Source organism: Nematolebias whitei, chromosome 14 (assembly GCF_014905685.2).
Source record: "Nematolebias whitei isolate Nwh7 chromosome 14, NemWhi1, whole genome shotgun sequence".
In the NCBI taxonomy this organism is placed as follows: Eukaryota; Metazoa; Chordata; class Actinopteri; order Cyprinodontiformes; family Rivulidae; genus Nematolebias; species Nematolebias whitei.
Window position 1 is genome coordinate 36,243,857 of NC_056511.1, and position 16,650 is coordinate 36,260,506.

General features: G+C 39.4%; 1 protein-coding gene across 1 annotated transcript; it reads left to right on the forward strand.

The window, feature by feature from the left end:
• The first annotated feature begins 1,757 nt into the window (after positions 1–1,757).
• Positions 1,758–5,095, forward strand: zc3h12b (zinc finger CCCH-type containing 12B). The gene is made up of 5 exons (XM_037687497.1): positions 1,758–2,522; positions 2,629–2,768; positions 2,909–3,143; positions 3,468–3,574; positions 3,655–5,095. The coding sequence occupies exons 1-5, from the start codon at positions 1,891–1,893 to the stop codon at positions 5,076–5,078; spliced, it is 2,538 nt and encodes an 845-aa protein (XP_037543425.1). The 5' UTR covers positions 1,758–1,890; the 3' UTR covers positions 5,079–5,095.
• The last annotated feature ends 11,555 nt before the right edge of the window (positions 5,096–16,650 follow it).

The following is a 16,650-nucleotide window of genomic DNA, read 5'->3' on the forward strand; positions in this document are numbered from 1 at the left end:
TAACAGTTTCTTTCCTCATCTCAAAGCATTTGCGTTTCTCTGTAAATCCCTGCAAAGTACTGAAACTGAAACTGATCTGAATCGATGGAAACGCCACAATACTGATTCCTTGTAATGCTGCAAAGCTACCTGTTAGCTTTATCTCAAACTAAAAAGTATACCAAATTGTTAAATGGACCAATAACAGCCTTCAGTGTAGTTCATCATGCCGTTACTTTATTCTGTGTCGGGTCAGCAGTGTAAAAAGACATCTTACTTCACTTGTTGCTATGCAGGAGATGGTGAGTGTGCAGAGATGGTCCAGAGGCCTTGCTGAGAGTAAAGCTTGTGAATCTGGAGGTGGACTGGAAAGGACTGAAAGAGCTCTGCCACGTTGAGCATGTATTGATATGCTCATAAAATGACTCAAATGGCAGTAGGCAGTGTGAGCTGTTCCATGGGATCTGTCACTAATTCTCAAGGCGTCACAACAGTCCTGTTTAGCTTTTTTACTTTAGATATTCAAGCTAAAACTTGTTCCTCATACAAATTTTAATCAGTGCGAACCCATAAAGGTATATTTATTTAGCTGTTGGCTGGCTATAAAAAATATTTGTCCACCTTTTGTAGCATTAGTGTCTGCCTTTGGGATTGTTGTTAGTGACGTACTGAAACAGGATCCCAGTCACTGCAGTGGAGGTGGACTTGTCTTGTTTTTTTTTTAGTGGTCAGGACTGAAAATAAAGAGACCATGTAAAATATTATTGTCACGTTTTGCTTCAGAATTCACTTTCTCAAGATTTTCGGAGTGGACTTTGAGCGCAGCTGAAAGTGTTCTGCATTTACTGGCTGCATGAACAGAGATGATGAGCCGTGTTTGTGTTAGTCGTGACTGGTAAAAGGAGTTAGCTGATGACAAGGCTGTGTTGCTAAGCAACCCACATCATGGGCTGTGCCTCTTGAAGCTTGAAGCTCGCCGTACTCCACTTTATGCAAGACGAGAGGAGAGTGAATCCTAACGTGTCTTCCAAATCTTTGGAATAGTTTTGATTATCAGTATTTGTGTGTGTGTGTGTGTGGGGGGGGGGGGGGGGGAGATAAGCGGTGTTGCCTCCTGCAGGCTCCTCTGCAGTCCCCGTGCTGCTTTATCACACAACAGTCGTGCTCCCGGTGGAGTTCTGTTCAGTTCTGATTATCTGTCAGAGGGCTGGAGGCGCAGGGATACACTGCTCAGCCCACACTATCTCAGGTTTTGCTAACTCGTGCGCTCACTCCATGTGTGAATGGGCTCAAACGTTGCTTGTGTGAGACCTGTAAGTTGGTTTTTTTGCGCACGCAGAAAGAGCAGCAGCATTGTTCTGTGGTTGCATTAGCACATTTTGTACCAGACTGTGATTTTGATTTTAAAGTCAGTCAGCTGAAGAGACAGCCAAACTGTTATTTGGTAATGTCTGTGCTTTTCCACAAGGTCCAAACGTGGTGCTGGAGAAATTCAGTGATTTGATTAGTGATTTAATATCTAACCTTTGCACACATGCAGTATTACTGCTGCTGTTCTGGTGTTGAAGCTTTACTGTAGTTTTCACAAGTTTAGCCTTTATAATCCACATAGACTGTACAATTTTACCTTTTCATTACATACTTTAAATGCACCAAAGAATCAAAGTAATTTCTTTCAGAATAGTTCTGAAGTTTAGGTTTAGCAGCATATCACCTGTACTGACCTTTGTGTTTTTGCTCTTTTACAGGATTATGTAGTTCCACTTTCCCTCCTCGAGTAGGAGAAACCACATTACTTTGGCCCTATATAAAGAATTTGAAGTGTTAAGGTCCAACAGTGAGGATGATTCCCTGGCTGCGTCGGAGGTGAGGAAGCATGGAGCGGAAAGCTGAGGTGTCGAGACTAACGTGATGGCAACATGGTCCGTGGTGGAGAAGCTCAAAATGGAGAAACGCCCATGCAGGGAGGAGAACACTGACTCAAGAGAGGCCCGGCATGCCGCCGACGAGTCTGAGAATGGAAGCAGCTCGGAGAGCGAGTCGGAGGAGCAGCAGCACCGGAGGGTTCCGGTGAGCACCAGCGGCTGCAAGAGGAGAGAGCCCTTGGCTATCACCAAACCCCACCGTCAGCTCTGCCGCTCGCCGTGCCTCGACCGGCCCAGTTTTTCCCAGAGCAGCACCGTGCAGGATTTTCGCGACGATGACACCAGCGCAGCACCGGGGATCAAACTTGCCAGTGGAAGAGAGTACCAGTCAAAGATGGAGTTTGCTCTGAAGTTAGGCTATTCGGGAGAGCAGGTGGAGGTGGTGCTCAACAAGCTGGGAGCCACGGCGCTGATCAACGACGTTCTTGCCGAGTTGGTTCGACTCGGAAACAAAGTGGAGCCTGAACTTCAACCTTGCAGCAGCACGTTCACATCAATATCACGGTCCCCTTGTGTTAAAGAAGCTGTTAGTCCTGAAGTTTCAGTGGAAGAGGATCCTGTGGAAGTGTATGATAACCTCAGACCTATTGTCATTGATGGTTCAAATGTGGCGATGAGGTAAGACACTCCTAAAGACGATCATACACACATATTTAAGGTTGTTTTAGTTGGATGTCTGTTCCTTTAGTCATTGGGAAGCCTTGCGCTATCGTGTGTTTTCTAGCCATGGGAACAAAGAGGTATTCTCTTGCCGTGGTATCCAGCTTGCTGTTGAGTGGTTTTTGGAGAAAGGGCATAAAGACATCACTGTGTTTGTCCCAGCCTGGAGAAAGGAGCAATCAAGACCTGACGCCCTCATCACAGGTACTACAAGTGTTTATACAGCTGCTGACCATTCACAGGACATAAAATATTACATTGATGTTACCTGAATAAAAAGTTGAAACGAATATGTGGCTGTTTTATATAAAAGTATCCAGGTATTAAATCACTTCCTCTTACAGATCAGGAAATCCTGCGCAAGCTAGAGAAAGAGAAAATCCTGGTTTTCACCCCGTCTCGAAGAGTTCAGGGCAGAAGAGTGGTGTGCTATGATGATCGCTTCATAGTGAAGCTGGCTTATGATTCTGATGGAATTATTGTGTCAAACGACAACTACAGGGACTTGCAGAACGAGAAGCCAGAGTGGAAGAAGTTTATAGAAGAGCGCCTCCTGATGTATTCATTTGTTAATGACAAGTGAGAAAACCTGATTGTATTTTTTTATTATTACTAATTATGTAAAATACTTATACTGATTTAGCCAGTGGCCATAACAATACATTTTAGCTGAGATACTCTTTGTTAGAAATGTCACATTTGTTTTAAAGCAAAGTATTTTATGTACTTGGGTTTTTTTTTAAGCAGTTTAAGATTATCTGCCTATGGCATACGCCGACTGGGTTAGTGTGTCATGATTTTTTTTTTTTTAGGAAATTGGGAGTGACAGTTTTTTCTATTTTTTGGTAAAAACACTTTGTGCTGGCTGTAATTCTGTTGCTTTTGGTTGGCTGTTTTTAATAGGTTCATGCCACCTGATGATCCATTGGGAAGACATGGGCCAAGCTTAGAAAATTTTCTTCGCAAGAGACCTGTTGTTCCAGAGCACAAAAAACAGCCTTGCCCCTATGGTAAGTTTCTGTTGTTAAGCAGTTTCTAATTTCTAAACAGATCATGTTCAACCCTTGGGTTGTTCTTTCTTTTAAACCAGGAAAAAAGTGCACATATGGACATAAGTGCAAATACTACCATCCCGAGCGTGTCAACCAACCGCTGCGCTCTGTGGCTGATGAGCTGCGAGCCTTTGCCAAATTGTCTGCAGTAAAAACAATGAGTGAGGGGGCTTTAGCTAAATGTGGCACTGGCCCAGCAGCTGTAAAGGGCGACAGCAGTTCTGAAGCCAAACGCGTGGCACCCAAACGTCAGTCCGATCCCAGCATTCGCTCAGTGGCCTGTGAACCTCCAGAGGCGCTCTCTGTTGTTCGGAAGTCTGAGACAAATTCAGTGCCTTCCCTCGTGTCTGCTCTCAGTGTGCCCACCATGCAGCCTGCCAAGAGCCACGCAGCTGGAGCCTTGAACACACGATCTGCCAGCAGCCCGGTTCCAGGTTCTCTGCAGTTTGCTCACAATTCCCTGGAGCACATGTCCAGTGTACAATACCCTCCTATTTTAGTCACTAACAGTCACGGCGCCTCTGTAACGTACGGTGAACAGTTCCCCAAGTATGACTCAGTTAGCGACCACGGATACTATTCACTCCACAGTGATTTTTCAAACATGAGCATGAGCAGCATGCAAAACGTTGACAGTTTCTGTAGCATGGAGCACGAGCATGTGTATCAGAGAAATCCTAGCCACTGCCCTGAATCCTGCCTCAGCCACTCCAACAGTGACTCGTTCTCCTCGTACGGTGACATGTACCCAAGCTCTGTTGACAGCAGCCTGGAGGAGAGCATCAAAGGGCAGCAGCAAGCTCCTGCCCAAAATAGGATGCAGGCCTTCTCCCGTGGGTTTCGTCATGAAGCGCTGTCGAGAGTACAGAGTTATGGACCAGAGGAGCCGAAACAGGGTTCCCGCAAACAGTCCGAAGCTCACCTGGCACCACATATCCAGCATGCTGCAGTGGGAGCTCGATCTAGCTGTCCCGGAGACTACCCACTCACTCAGAATGTCCTCCCGCCTTTATCCTCGCAGCCAACCAGGTCTCTAGGTATGACTCGAATGGACAGCATATCGGACTCGAGGCTGTATGACAGCAACCCAATGAGACAGAGGCGACCGCCGCTGTGCCGCGAGCAGCACGCAAGCTGGGACCCTCTGCCTTGTGGGAACGAGTCCTTTGGATATCATTCATATCCACTCAGTAACAGCTTGATGCCATGTTGCGAACGGGTGATGGTCCGCAGCATGCCAGACAAAATGGAACAAATCTGGAACTCGCCGTGGGAGACCCCATCTGCAGTCGAACACCAAGAGCGTTACGTTATTCCAGATCACCAGTATCAGACGTACAGGAACCTTTGTAATATCTTTCCTGCTTACATAGTCCACTCAGTCATGGAGAAGAACCCTCATTTGACAGATCCACAACAGCTGGCTGCTGTCATTGTTACAAAACTGAGGTCGGGACACTGAGCAGCTATAAAAGATAAGGTAATGAGTAATTTGATTACCAATTAGGCATTTGTTAAATGTTGCTACAAAGTGCAACATCTGCCCTCAGGAGCTACTAATTTTGTTTTGGTTCTCTGGTGAGAACCGTAGCGATCAGAGTAAATATTGCTAAGATGGCACTAATCAAAATGTTTTACATGAAGTGTGGTGTAACCTACATGATGCAAAGGCACACCTTTTATTAATGACACATTCATACTACTTGACCAGGAGCAGCTTAGTTGCATTTGTTTGACAGTTCATTTAAAAATTGACTAAAGTACATTTTATAACAAATAGCAGGAATGCAAAATTCTGCGAAAAGTGTCACTGAAATAAAAGCTCTTAAAACAACTGACATTGAGTTGTGTCAAAAGCAATATGTCCATTTTAAAAATCAATCCAGTAATGAGACAGGTGTTCTGTAAATTAAATGGAAAAAAGGAAATACATTTTATTAATGAAATTCAAAACATTTTATATTACTTCATATACTGATCGTTTCTACATTATGAAGTTATTCAGATGTATTTTATGCATTGTATTTCCTCAGTACATATTTCATATTATATCCAATTTATGATGATCAGCAGAATACATCCCAGCCTTGTATTTCTAAATAATATATATTTCTCATGAAAGGCCCCCTTCACTCGGTACGATGACCTCACTCATTTCCACAACTTACAGAAACTATTAGAACTAGAGGTCGACTGAGACGAGTTTTTCTATGGCAGAGACCGATCTTTAGAAACCAGGGCAGCAGAGAGCCAATTTTCAACAATTTTTTAAACTATTATTATTATTATTATTATTATAACATGTTTCAAGTAACAAAACAACAATATGCACATATGCATATTTTAAATAAATGTCTATTTCACAACCATTCGAAGAACTTGTACAGTTAATATAAAAGCCTTTTCGCTTAAAAAACTAATTTGGGTTACAGGAAGCTGGTAATTTCTCTACACATGGTCCAATGAATTCAGTTCAATTCAGTTTATTTATATAGCGCCAAATCACAACAAAGTTGTTTCAGGGCACTTTACAGAAACATTCACACATAGAAAAGCCAATTAGTAAAGTTCTCTATCTAAGGAAGCCAGAATTCAGTCAGCCAATTACAGTAGTCCCTCGCTACTTCACTTAACTCGCTCTTTCATGGTTTTTCAAAGTAAGATTGGACATGACACACAACTGGCTGATTGATGGATGAGACACACGATCAGAATGTATTTTTTACTTTAAATAAATTTAAAATTATTTAGCACCTGCCGCATCTGTGTGCAGCCCACATGTGCAGGGAGAAGCTCCCTGCAGCCTGTCATGACCTCCGCATCAGAGAAGTGGGCGTGGCCAAGAGCGCTGGCAGGTGGCAAAGAGCAGCCGGAGGCAGAGAGCAGAGATCATGACATGCTGTGACCTTTTAGAGCGTTTTTAGAGTTTAGAAACCTTGTTTAGAATATCGCAAGAGTGTGGGAAGGGTTTTTCACTTATCGCGGGGGTGCTGAGAACAGAACACCCTGCGATAAACGAGGGACTACTATAATCCATCTATCAAATTAAAATGTTGCTGGATTGATTCAGATTTGGAAAACCTCCAACAATCTTGACGTTACTATGCTCACTAAATAGGTTTTTTAATTCTAGTAGTAATAGTAGTAGGACTTACTCTTTCATGGATTTTCAACGTAATATTGTTTATATTGTTTTCCCGGTGGCCTGGCCTGCTCAGTGATCGCCGAGTGGCCCCCTCCTTTCTCTTCACAACAGGTGGGCGCACAACCTGTTTGTGTGGCTCTGCTCTGCTGTGACTGCCTCAGAAAGAGAAAGGCAGGGGGTGGGGTCTGTCTTTCCCCATGCTGCTGTGGGAGCTTCAGTGAGGCGGACACCAGAATGAGCAGCATGGGTTGTTCATTTAAAATAATCAAGCGCGACCCGAACGGAGCCTTAACCCAAACCGACCCGAATGGAGCCGGGACATTTCCGGTTCTGGAAATGTCCCTGTGCTCACGATGGCCAGTCTGCCCCCAAGCGCTGATTGGCTCAGTAACCATAGCATCAGTCTGTCTGTTCTCTCTCGCTGTGCTCTTTTAGAGCATTAGAGAGTTTAGAACATTGTTAAGAACATTGCAAGAACATGGGAAGGGTTTATAAAACCTTAAAATATATATAAATACTAAGATAAATATAACATCCCTACTTCGTGGATTTTCACCTATCATGGGGCTGTCTGGAACGTAACCCCTGTGATAAGTGAGGGACTACTGTATTCTTTTGCTTTTCAGTTGATCTACTATCCTCTGAAAAGCTCTCCTCTACCTCATCATGCTATGTATATGCCGGCCCTAGCATAACTTTCTCAGACGTGCCAAGAAGCAAATATGCAGTAGAGGAACACGCTACATTAGCACAATACCATGGGTATCACATCAGAGCCACGTAGTTTCCTTGACCGTGTTACAATCATGAGCAGAGCTCAAGTATAAGACTAGCATGGTTGGTCCTGCTTCAAGGTCTCATTGACAAATTCACACCGATGTTCATGGTCCACAGATCATGGCTCCAACCAAGACCTCAGTACACTACCACGATGATAAAACACCACAACCTTTGTGAACCTATCAGATTCTGTTATGTGTAAGAGGAATCTAACTGGCTTTTTAATTTTTTTAAATTTTATATCATAGTGAGGTCATCATAGTGAGGTCATCATCCAGTGAGAAGGGGGCCTACAACTGAGCTCGTTGGTTAATGCCAGCCAAGAGATCATCAACAAAAAACCTGCATAGCAACAGAGTCAAATTAACAAGCAACATCTCCAACATTTATTTTTTCCAAGTGACACGTGTCAATATTTTATATCGCAGCTTTTCTGAAGCTCCTGATCAGGTCTTGTGAATGTGTTCTGAAAGGCATCTAAAGTGTTCGTAGTACAGTTGAAGTATAAATAACTTTGCTTTAGATCTGCCTCCGCTGTAGATATTTGTTGCAATATACATATAAATATATATATTTTTTTCTTTTTTGTGCATTTATTTTAAAAGTTAAGAGGGAGGTAGATGAATACCTCACAGCATGAACTATGACATAATGGCCTTATATCTGAATGACCTCATGCTTTAGTCATCGTCTGATTGGTTCCAGTGGATGTTTGTGTCATCAAAGCCTCCTAGTTTTAAATGTTAAGCACTATCACAATATCTAAAAAAAGATATATTTTCTCAGCGTCACTTAAGAAAGCTACTATTTTGGTAGAATTTGACTGTGCACTAAGCAAGCCAAAAGAAGGTTTGACTTGTACACATGTGCACAGATTTATGTACATAATATGTCACAAAAGCCATTATTTTAAAGTTATTTATAAGCTGCTAAATAATGCCAAAAAAATAATTTTATTAGTGTTACTAGTAATATAAATATTTACTTAGTATTTTGTTTGTTTTATTTAGATTAATTGGATTATAGTTTAAAGTAACATCAGCATTTGGAAAATTTTCTCGTATATGTATATATAGTTTACTGATCTTAAATGCTGCGTCCAAGATTTTGCTTATTTATCTACTTGTCAAATCTGCTGTGCTGACTGTTTTCAGTGTAGAAATAATCCTAGTATCTTTGTTTAGACCAGTAGTTCTGCAGGACCAGAAGTTGTAAGAGCAGGTTTAATTGAGTTTTACATATGAAAAGAAATGGATGCTCTGATTTCTTTTAAAAACCCAATTGCTGATGACACGTTAATTTATCCAACAGCACTGCTGGAAGGTAGTGTTGCTACATTCAAAGTCAAGACCTAAACTGTTTTCACACAAAACCTCCAGAGAATTTCAGATTTCTCTTTTACGAGCAGTTCATTTAATTACGGTAACTTATTTATAATATGTCTCCAATTTATCTAGAATTCATTTGTTTAACCAGGAATACACAATAATTAATGTTCAACCAGTGCCGGAGTTACAGTTCTGTTAAAAACTATTTACTTTAGTAGGACCTAAATAACATAAAGTTGGTAATTTCATGCCTTAACCGAAGCTGGTTTCCTTATGTGCATGTAAATCTGGTCAAAAAATAACAAAAAAAGAATTCCCCAGGCTTCGGAGTAACTTCAGCAGGAACAGATTGATGAAACTTACCAGACTGAAACAGTATTTGTCATCCCAGTTAAATGTTTGCACAAGTTTCCATTTGTCAAATGTCAGAATCTGGCTGGATCAGTTGCACTTGGTGCATGCTAATATTGATATTCTGCGAAATAATAGCTTTCAAAACAAAACAAAAAAGTTTTTCATGCCCCAGAAAGCATATCAGAGTTAACTTTTCCTGTTGGGCTTTTGGGAGAGTTCAGACTGCCAAAATATACGTGTACAATAATACAATGCACACATACAGCGTGTAGAAGTACCATGGAAATGTTTGGCTATGGCTTGCTGCACATTGCTCTCAGGATGCTTTCAATTTTCTAATTTTGACTTTATTCATGCCAGGAACTCATCACTGGCTATAGTGCACTCTGATCTAGAAGTGATATACAGTATTTTGTGAAAATCCTACATGTAACATGTAGTACGTAAAGTTAGCTCTGTAAATTTGACACGTGGCGTCTGCACACTTTGTACTTCTTGTTTTTCCATTCTTTGCACCTTGAGATTTTTTAGCAGTGAGCTACGAAGGGGGAACTTGTATGTGGTTCAACTTCACTTTGACAAATTCTCTGCGGGGGGGTCCAAGTTTGGCGCTGCTGTTACCAAACCAGATTGGATCTTTAAACTTGCCCTATAAGGGCACATCGGTTTCATTAAGCACATTGATGTTCCAAGGAGGTCAAACGACTCTTAATTAACGAGCTGCCACCCTCAAGACATGAAACATGCATCTAAAACTAGAAGGTTGCACCCTGCAAGCAAACCCCTTATCACAGGTTTAGACTTGGAATGCTTTTAAAGGGAAATGCCACTTATTTCCACAAGTCAGAAATGTTAAAGTGCATGATTTGGTATATTAAAAACCCCTTACTGAATTGATCTTAAAGAAAAAAACATGAGTCCGCTAGCAAAAATGCTTTGACAGACAACATATTGCGGCATTTTTATTATCTTACAGAATAATTTATTATATAACAGTGCAGTAAATGAAGCAACATTAGAGAACGTTTTTTTGATGCTGCAAAACTATATTTGTGTTTGTGAGAAAATAAATTGTGCACATTTTTAAAGTAAGTGGTATTACTCTTTATTGGGCTAACTATGGGCGCCTGACTGTCTCATTGGTGGTGCTTTAAAATCAATTTCTTTATAATATTTGGATCTAAATGTGGTAAATGAGCAGACATTAAGACGTGGGGAAAAAAGCTGAATGTGTTTCGCCCAAATGAGTTTTGGGCTTTGCTGACTTTGTTTTTTCATGAAAAAGGACAAGGCCACTTTAGGCCGTTTGTCTGTTCATGAGAAGGTGAAACAAACTGCCTAAATGTTTCTTCATGTGAAACAATCAGATTGCAAGGCTGCTGTCAAGGTTGTTTCTGGCATTTGGCTCAAAGTTTGCGTGCCATCCCCCTTTTCCTTGAGATAGGTGAGTTAACAAAAACACGTTCTCAGTAGACACAAGACTGAACGGATGTCTGCTGTCACTAAAAACTTGAATTAAAAGTTATTTATAATGGCTTATTTGAAAACCAAATGACATCAAATTGGTTATGATTTACATTTAACTGATATTAATTATTTTAATCTGACCACTGTAGTTGTCCATTGCCTACAATACAGCACCAGCACTTCGAGTGATAGTTGAGATTGTTTTAAGTAGGGTTCTATGGAAAGGTTGTGAACAATTAATATCTTACCTGTTGTGGATAGTTCTTTGAAGTATCTCAGTATGGAAAAGTAAATTTAAATTGAGACCAGATCGACAGTCTAGCAACTTGTATTTATTTATGTTATTTATTTATTTTTGTGTGTATGTTTTCAACATGTCAAGTTATTTCCTAACGTTGCTTTTCTGGTCAGTCTCCCCCCCCCCCCCCCCCCCCAACACTTCTAACACCCATTCTAATAAAATTAAAACTCAGTTCCTTCGTTTGTTTCTGCCATCACATTTTATTTTGAAAGGAATATAAAGTGGAAACAAATGTTATGGGTGAGCTCAGCTTTACTGCCAGAATATGTGCAGCCCACCTGCACATTGATGCAGATGGGACTGGTTCAAGTCCCTGGCTAGCAGGATTAGTAGCAGCACCACTTCCTGTGCCCAAAGCCTCAGTTTAATTAGAAAATGTTTTTAGCAGCAAAACTTATGAAGCAAACTTTAATTTACTGCAAGCCCCACCTGTGTGGGCATGGTGATTTAAAAAAAAAAAGCAAAAACATGAATATTTAAAAATCTGAATATTTAAAGAATAATTTACCATTACCCACTAATTTGAAGCGTTTTTTACTTAAAACGCCTCCAATCTATTAAAATTCATTGCGTTCATGTAAACACTGTGTTTTATAAACTTTTACATAAATGTCAAATCTGCATTACCTGATGATTCAAAGAATACTTGTGGTTATTTACAAATTGTTGTGTAAACTGTTTAAGTACAAACATAAATCGCAGTGAAATTTTAGGATTGAAGTTGTTTTAAAACGCAGCAGTTCCGTTTGTTTTTGAGTCCATGTGGACTAGCCATCAGCTCATCAGTCCTGTCAGAATCGAGCACTGTTTTTCCAGACTGTGGTGTTTTAAACAAATAGCTTCAAAATGTTAGATATTACTCTAAGGACTTAGTGTCTTTAATTTAGACCACAAATAGTTGTTTTAATAGTGTAGAAATCATTTAATTCAAAATGTGTTTTTTACACCAAGGTTAAAAAAATCGTCTTAGACTTTTTGCTCTAATCCTAAATTATTTATTGGACAAAATCCAAACAGGAACTGTATTTTTCAGGGCAATGGACGACTTCCACATAAAAAAAAACAAAAAACTCACTATCACTGCAAAACGTCTTCAGTCAAGTATTTTAGTGTCTAATCAGGAAGTTGAAGTAAAGAACAGAATAATGCCGCCTTTTATTCCCTTTCTGTGTGCCGCAAACAACTAAGCCACAAATGTCTAGAACTGACTTTTGCTTGTTGATACAAATTGTATCTATACCTTGAATGTAACAAAATATGAAATGTATATTATGAATATAGTTTTATTTTAAATAAAGGGGGGGGGATCAATGCCATAATGTTTGTGACACCGTGTGTCACTGGGAGTAGCCCATTGGTATGTACTAACTCTTACTGGGTACAGTTGTTAATTTGCAGGGACATTTACGTGCTACATAAAAGTGCACAGATGCCCTGTGTACAGCAGTAAGCATCATGTCCTCTCTGTATATAGTCACACGTGTGTGTGTATACAGTATATATAGAACTACAACACTTGAGTTGTTTATATATTTAGATAATTTGTGTTGTAACCCGTGCATCTTGGTTAAGTGCATCTATTCTGATCTGTCTGCTTTATGCTATTTTAATGGGAATTTCAGTATTTTTGGATATATTTTTGCCTAATAAATCATGCCAAAGTTGTTCTTGGGCGGCTTCGTCAGATGTGGTTTTCAAATGATTCAGCACACGGGTTGTCATCAATGACTTATATATTTACAAAGGATTTTTTTTTTTTTAATTCACACACTAAGCTGTGAGCAGCTAAACAACAAACACAAACCTGTGTCTGGTCTGGGGGGGTGTTAAAAACCTGTTCCAGGAACTTCTGTCTGTTATTTGCTGTTTTCTGCGTCCCATCAACCGGATGCAGACGGCCCGATCGGTGCCGTAGCGACACTGATGGAATCTATCACCAGATTTGATTTGTGCTTGTTTGTTGCTCTTTTAAAGGAATAGTCTGATCATTTGTTAAAAGATCTTCTGTCTAATAATTCTCAGTAGTTAGTACCTTATCAATCAGTCCTAGAGCAAAGTATGGAGAAAGCGGCAGGCTATGCTAATGGTTAGCTAAACAGAGGCCCATTCTTGTTATCGTTTGTCAGGCAACAACCTTTTCTCAAAAGCAACATCCCAGCGTTAGCTAATAATAAACCTCTGCACATTTGCACATTGCTGTCTGTTTATTTTGTCGCCATTTTTTCAACTGAACGTCTACGTAATTTTGTGCCTCTTGGCACTATCATCGGCCCATGTACATTTGTGTAGAGACGCAGACGTTGTTTGGTTGAGAAAACGGCGACAAACTAAACTAAAGTTTAGTTTTTAGTGTAAGTTTAACATTAGCTTTGTTAATATTAGTATTAGCTAAAATGTGTCTTTATTTTTTTTTTTTTTTTAGAAACAGTTGTTTTATAAGCCTGATAAACGATATGAAATGGACCCTCATTTGGCTAGCTGTTAGCCTAGCCTGAAAGACAACTTTAGTTTCTTACTTTATACTTCATGCTCTCTGACTAATAACTTTGACGAGGAGCTAACTATTGATAACTATTTGACAGTGTGGTAATTTCTTAAGTGATGTTCTACTCTTTTATGATACGGGGAAATTTTAACACTGGCTTTTTCTGGAGCGTTGGGCAGTTGATTTAATGACCGACGCTTAATGTTCATGAAGCACTGGTGTGTTGAATTGTGATCTGTTTTATTATATAATCACTCACTCTGTAAATGAATAACTTTGGTATCTGAGGCCAGTTTGCATTAAACCAGTGTTTGTTTCAAAATGTTAAGATCTTTATTGTCAGTATAAAATTACGCTCAAATGCGCTGTTGTTGGCTAAGGTCAAAACCAAAGTGATTTTTTTGATGTGTGCACATTTTGTACCTGTCATAAAAACTGGTAAAGAAAAAATAAGTGTCTTGCAGTTTGTGCCACCGTATAGAATTAAGGGAGTACAAAATGCAGAAACAAGACAGGTACACGTATTTTAACATGACTGTACATATACAGTACACAGTGTAATACTCAGGTTTAGTCATACAAACATTTGAAATGACAGACTTTGTTTTCTAATATGGAGAAAGGTTCACCTCTGAAGTGTGTAGGTCTCCTGTTTGAGTACACTAATGTGACTGCTCATGTAAAAAAAAGGGAGAACTGTACAGCAAGTTTTTTTTTTTTTTTTTTTGTTGTTGTTGTGATGATCTGAAGTATTGTAATCCACACTGACTGGAAAGCATAGATTTTCTAGACCAAAATATGCTAAAATAGACTGTTTGGGTCTGAGGACTCAAACAAAATGTAAGTCTTAATGACAAACTGTGTTTCTCTCCGTAAATAAAGTAAAATTCTGTTCAAACTGTGTTCTGATGTTCTTTTTTGACGACCGAAATTTCAATTTTGAATTATCAAAAATGTATTAAACTGCCTAGCATGGTTATTTCCATGAAATTATATGGGTAGCAGCTAGCTGTAGCACTTCTGGCAAGTACATCCTCGTATTTCTGCCAGAACAACTATATAACGTTCAACTTACCGTGTTTGTATGAACCGCTAGGAAAGTTTTAAGATGGAGGCAATCCATTTTGGTCCTAGCTCGGCTCAATCTTGTCAAGATTAAACTCAGTTTCTTGAACTTGAGTCTGTAGTGAGTACTCATTCATACGTTCTTGCTGCTGTTTAATACAGTAGTCCCTCGTTTATCTCGGGGATCCGTACCGTGAAGCCCTGTGATTAGTGAAAATCCACCAAGTAGGAATAGTAATACTACTAAACCTACTACTAATAGTAGTAAGTTTATTTTAGTATATATATATATATATATATATATATATATATATATATATATATATCTCAAGGTGTATTAAACCCTTCCCACACTCTTGCAATATTCTAAACAATGTTTCTAAACTCTAAGCGCTCTAAAAGAGCACAGAATGTCGTGATTTCAGTTCTCTGCCTCCGCTGCGTTTTGCCACCTGCAAGCGCTTGACCACGCCCACTTCCTCGCTCTGCATAGAGAACAGCTGATCAGCTGCAGCAGGAAGTTTATCCTGCAGTGTGGGCTACACAAAACTATAGCAGGTGCTAAATAATTTAAAACAATTTATTTTAAGTAAAAATTCCATGTCGATTGTGCGGCTCCTCCATCAATCAGCCAATTGTGTGTCATGTCCAATCTTATTTTGAAAAACCGCGATAGAGCGAGTCCACGATAAATGAACTGAGAAGTAGTGAGGGACTACTGCATACTGTATTATTTTATGTTATTAGTGTTTAGCATATTTCTTACTATACCATTTTATTTATAGAGCACTTAAAACAGCTATAAGGCCAACCAAAGTGCTGTACAGACAGAACAACAGACAACACACGAAGCAACATACAAAATGAAGTAAATCAGAATATAGACATAAAAACGATGCAGATAATAAATATGACGACAAACCAGTGTGGAGCATACAGGTTCACAACACACATCATCTGGTGTTGAAAGCTACTGAATAGTAGTGAGTTTTTAAACGGGATTTGAAAACCGAGAGGGAGGGGCCCTGTCTGACAAGCAGAGGTAACTCGTTCCAAAGTCTTGGTCCTGCTACAGAGAAGGCCCTGTCACCTCTGCGCTTAAGACGAGTTCTTGAATCTGTTAGTGCATCATTAACATTTGTTTAGTGCATATCTTATTGTATATCTTAGATCCTTATACTGTATACTGCTTCTTTTATACTTTGTTTTATTGGTATAACTGGGACCTTGCATACACAATTTTGTCCCACCTCACGTACCACATGTGATGTGAATGACAATAATGATACTTGAACTTGGTCATTCGAAGAACTATACAGCAGGTAAGATATGAATTGTTCATGAACTTTCTACAGAGCTTACAAAAATATAAGTAAAAGTACTATACAAGACTCGTTTCTGTAGTTCTAAACCACTACAAAAAGCAAACATTCCACTAGAGCAATGACTTATTCACAATTTTGTTCATGTCAACATTGCTGAAAAACTTTTTTAATCCTTTCAATACATAAACTTCAAAGAGAGAATGATCAGATGATAACAAATATCTTGTCCACTTCCTGGCATCATTGTCACGAGATAAATTGAGTGGTTTATTCAGCTGTCAGTGGTTATAATGTTATGGCTGATGAGTATTTTTCATAGATTTGACAGTCATTTTAAATTAACAAGTAATGTGGAATAAAACTAATTTCTGCATCTTATAAAAGATAAAAATGTTTGCTGTCAGGATACAGTGGTAGTTTACTGTAGTTTTGGGACGTGACTCAGTTTTAGAACACACCTGAAAAGATGAGAAATCATTAGAATAGGAATTTAATTTCACTTTTATACTATTAGATCAGGGTTCTGCAATCTGTGGATCTGGAAAATCTTTATTTTGTAGGAAAAGAGGCAGGAATGATTGTTCAGATTAAAAAAGTTGCAGACCCTGTACTGGAACAAGCCTTTCAGCTGCTGCACACGTGCGCCCTCTGCTGGCTGAATAGTCTAATAGCTTCTTACTTGAATGAATTTGGGCACAAAAACTTTAATGATTTTATAACTAGTTACAATAAAATGATGAATTTAAGTAAATAAAAATGTGATCTATGCTTTGCATATTAATAT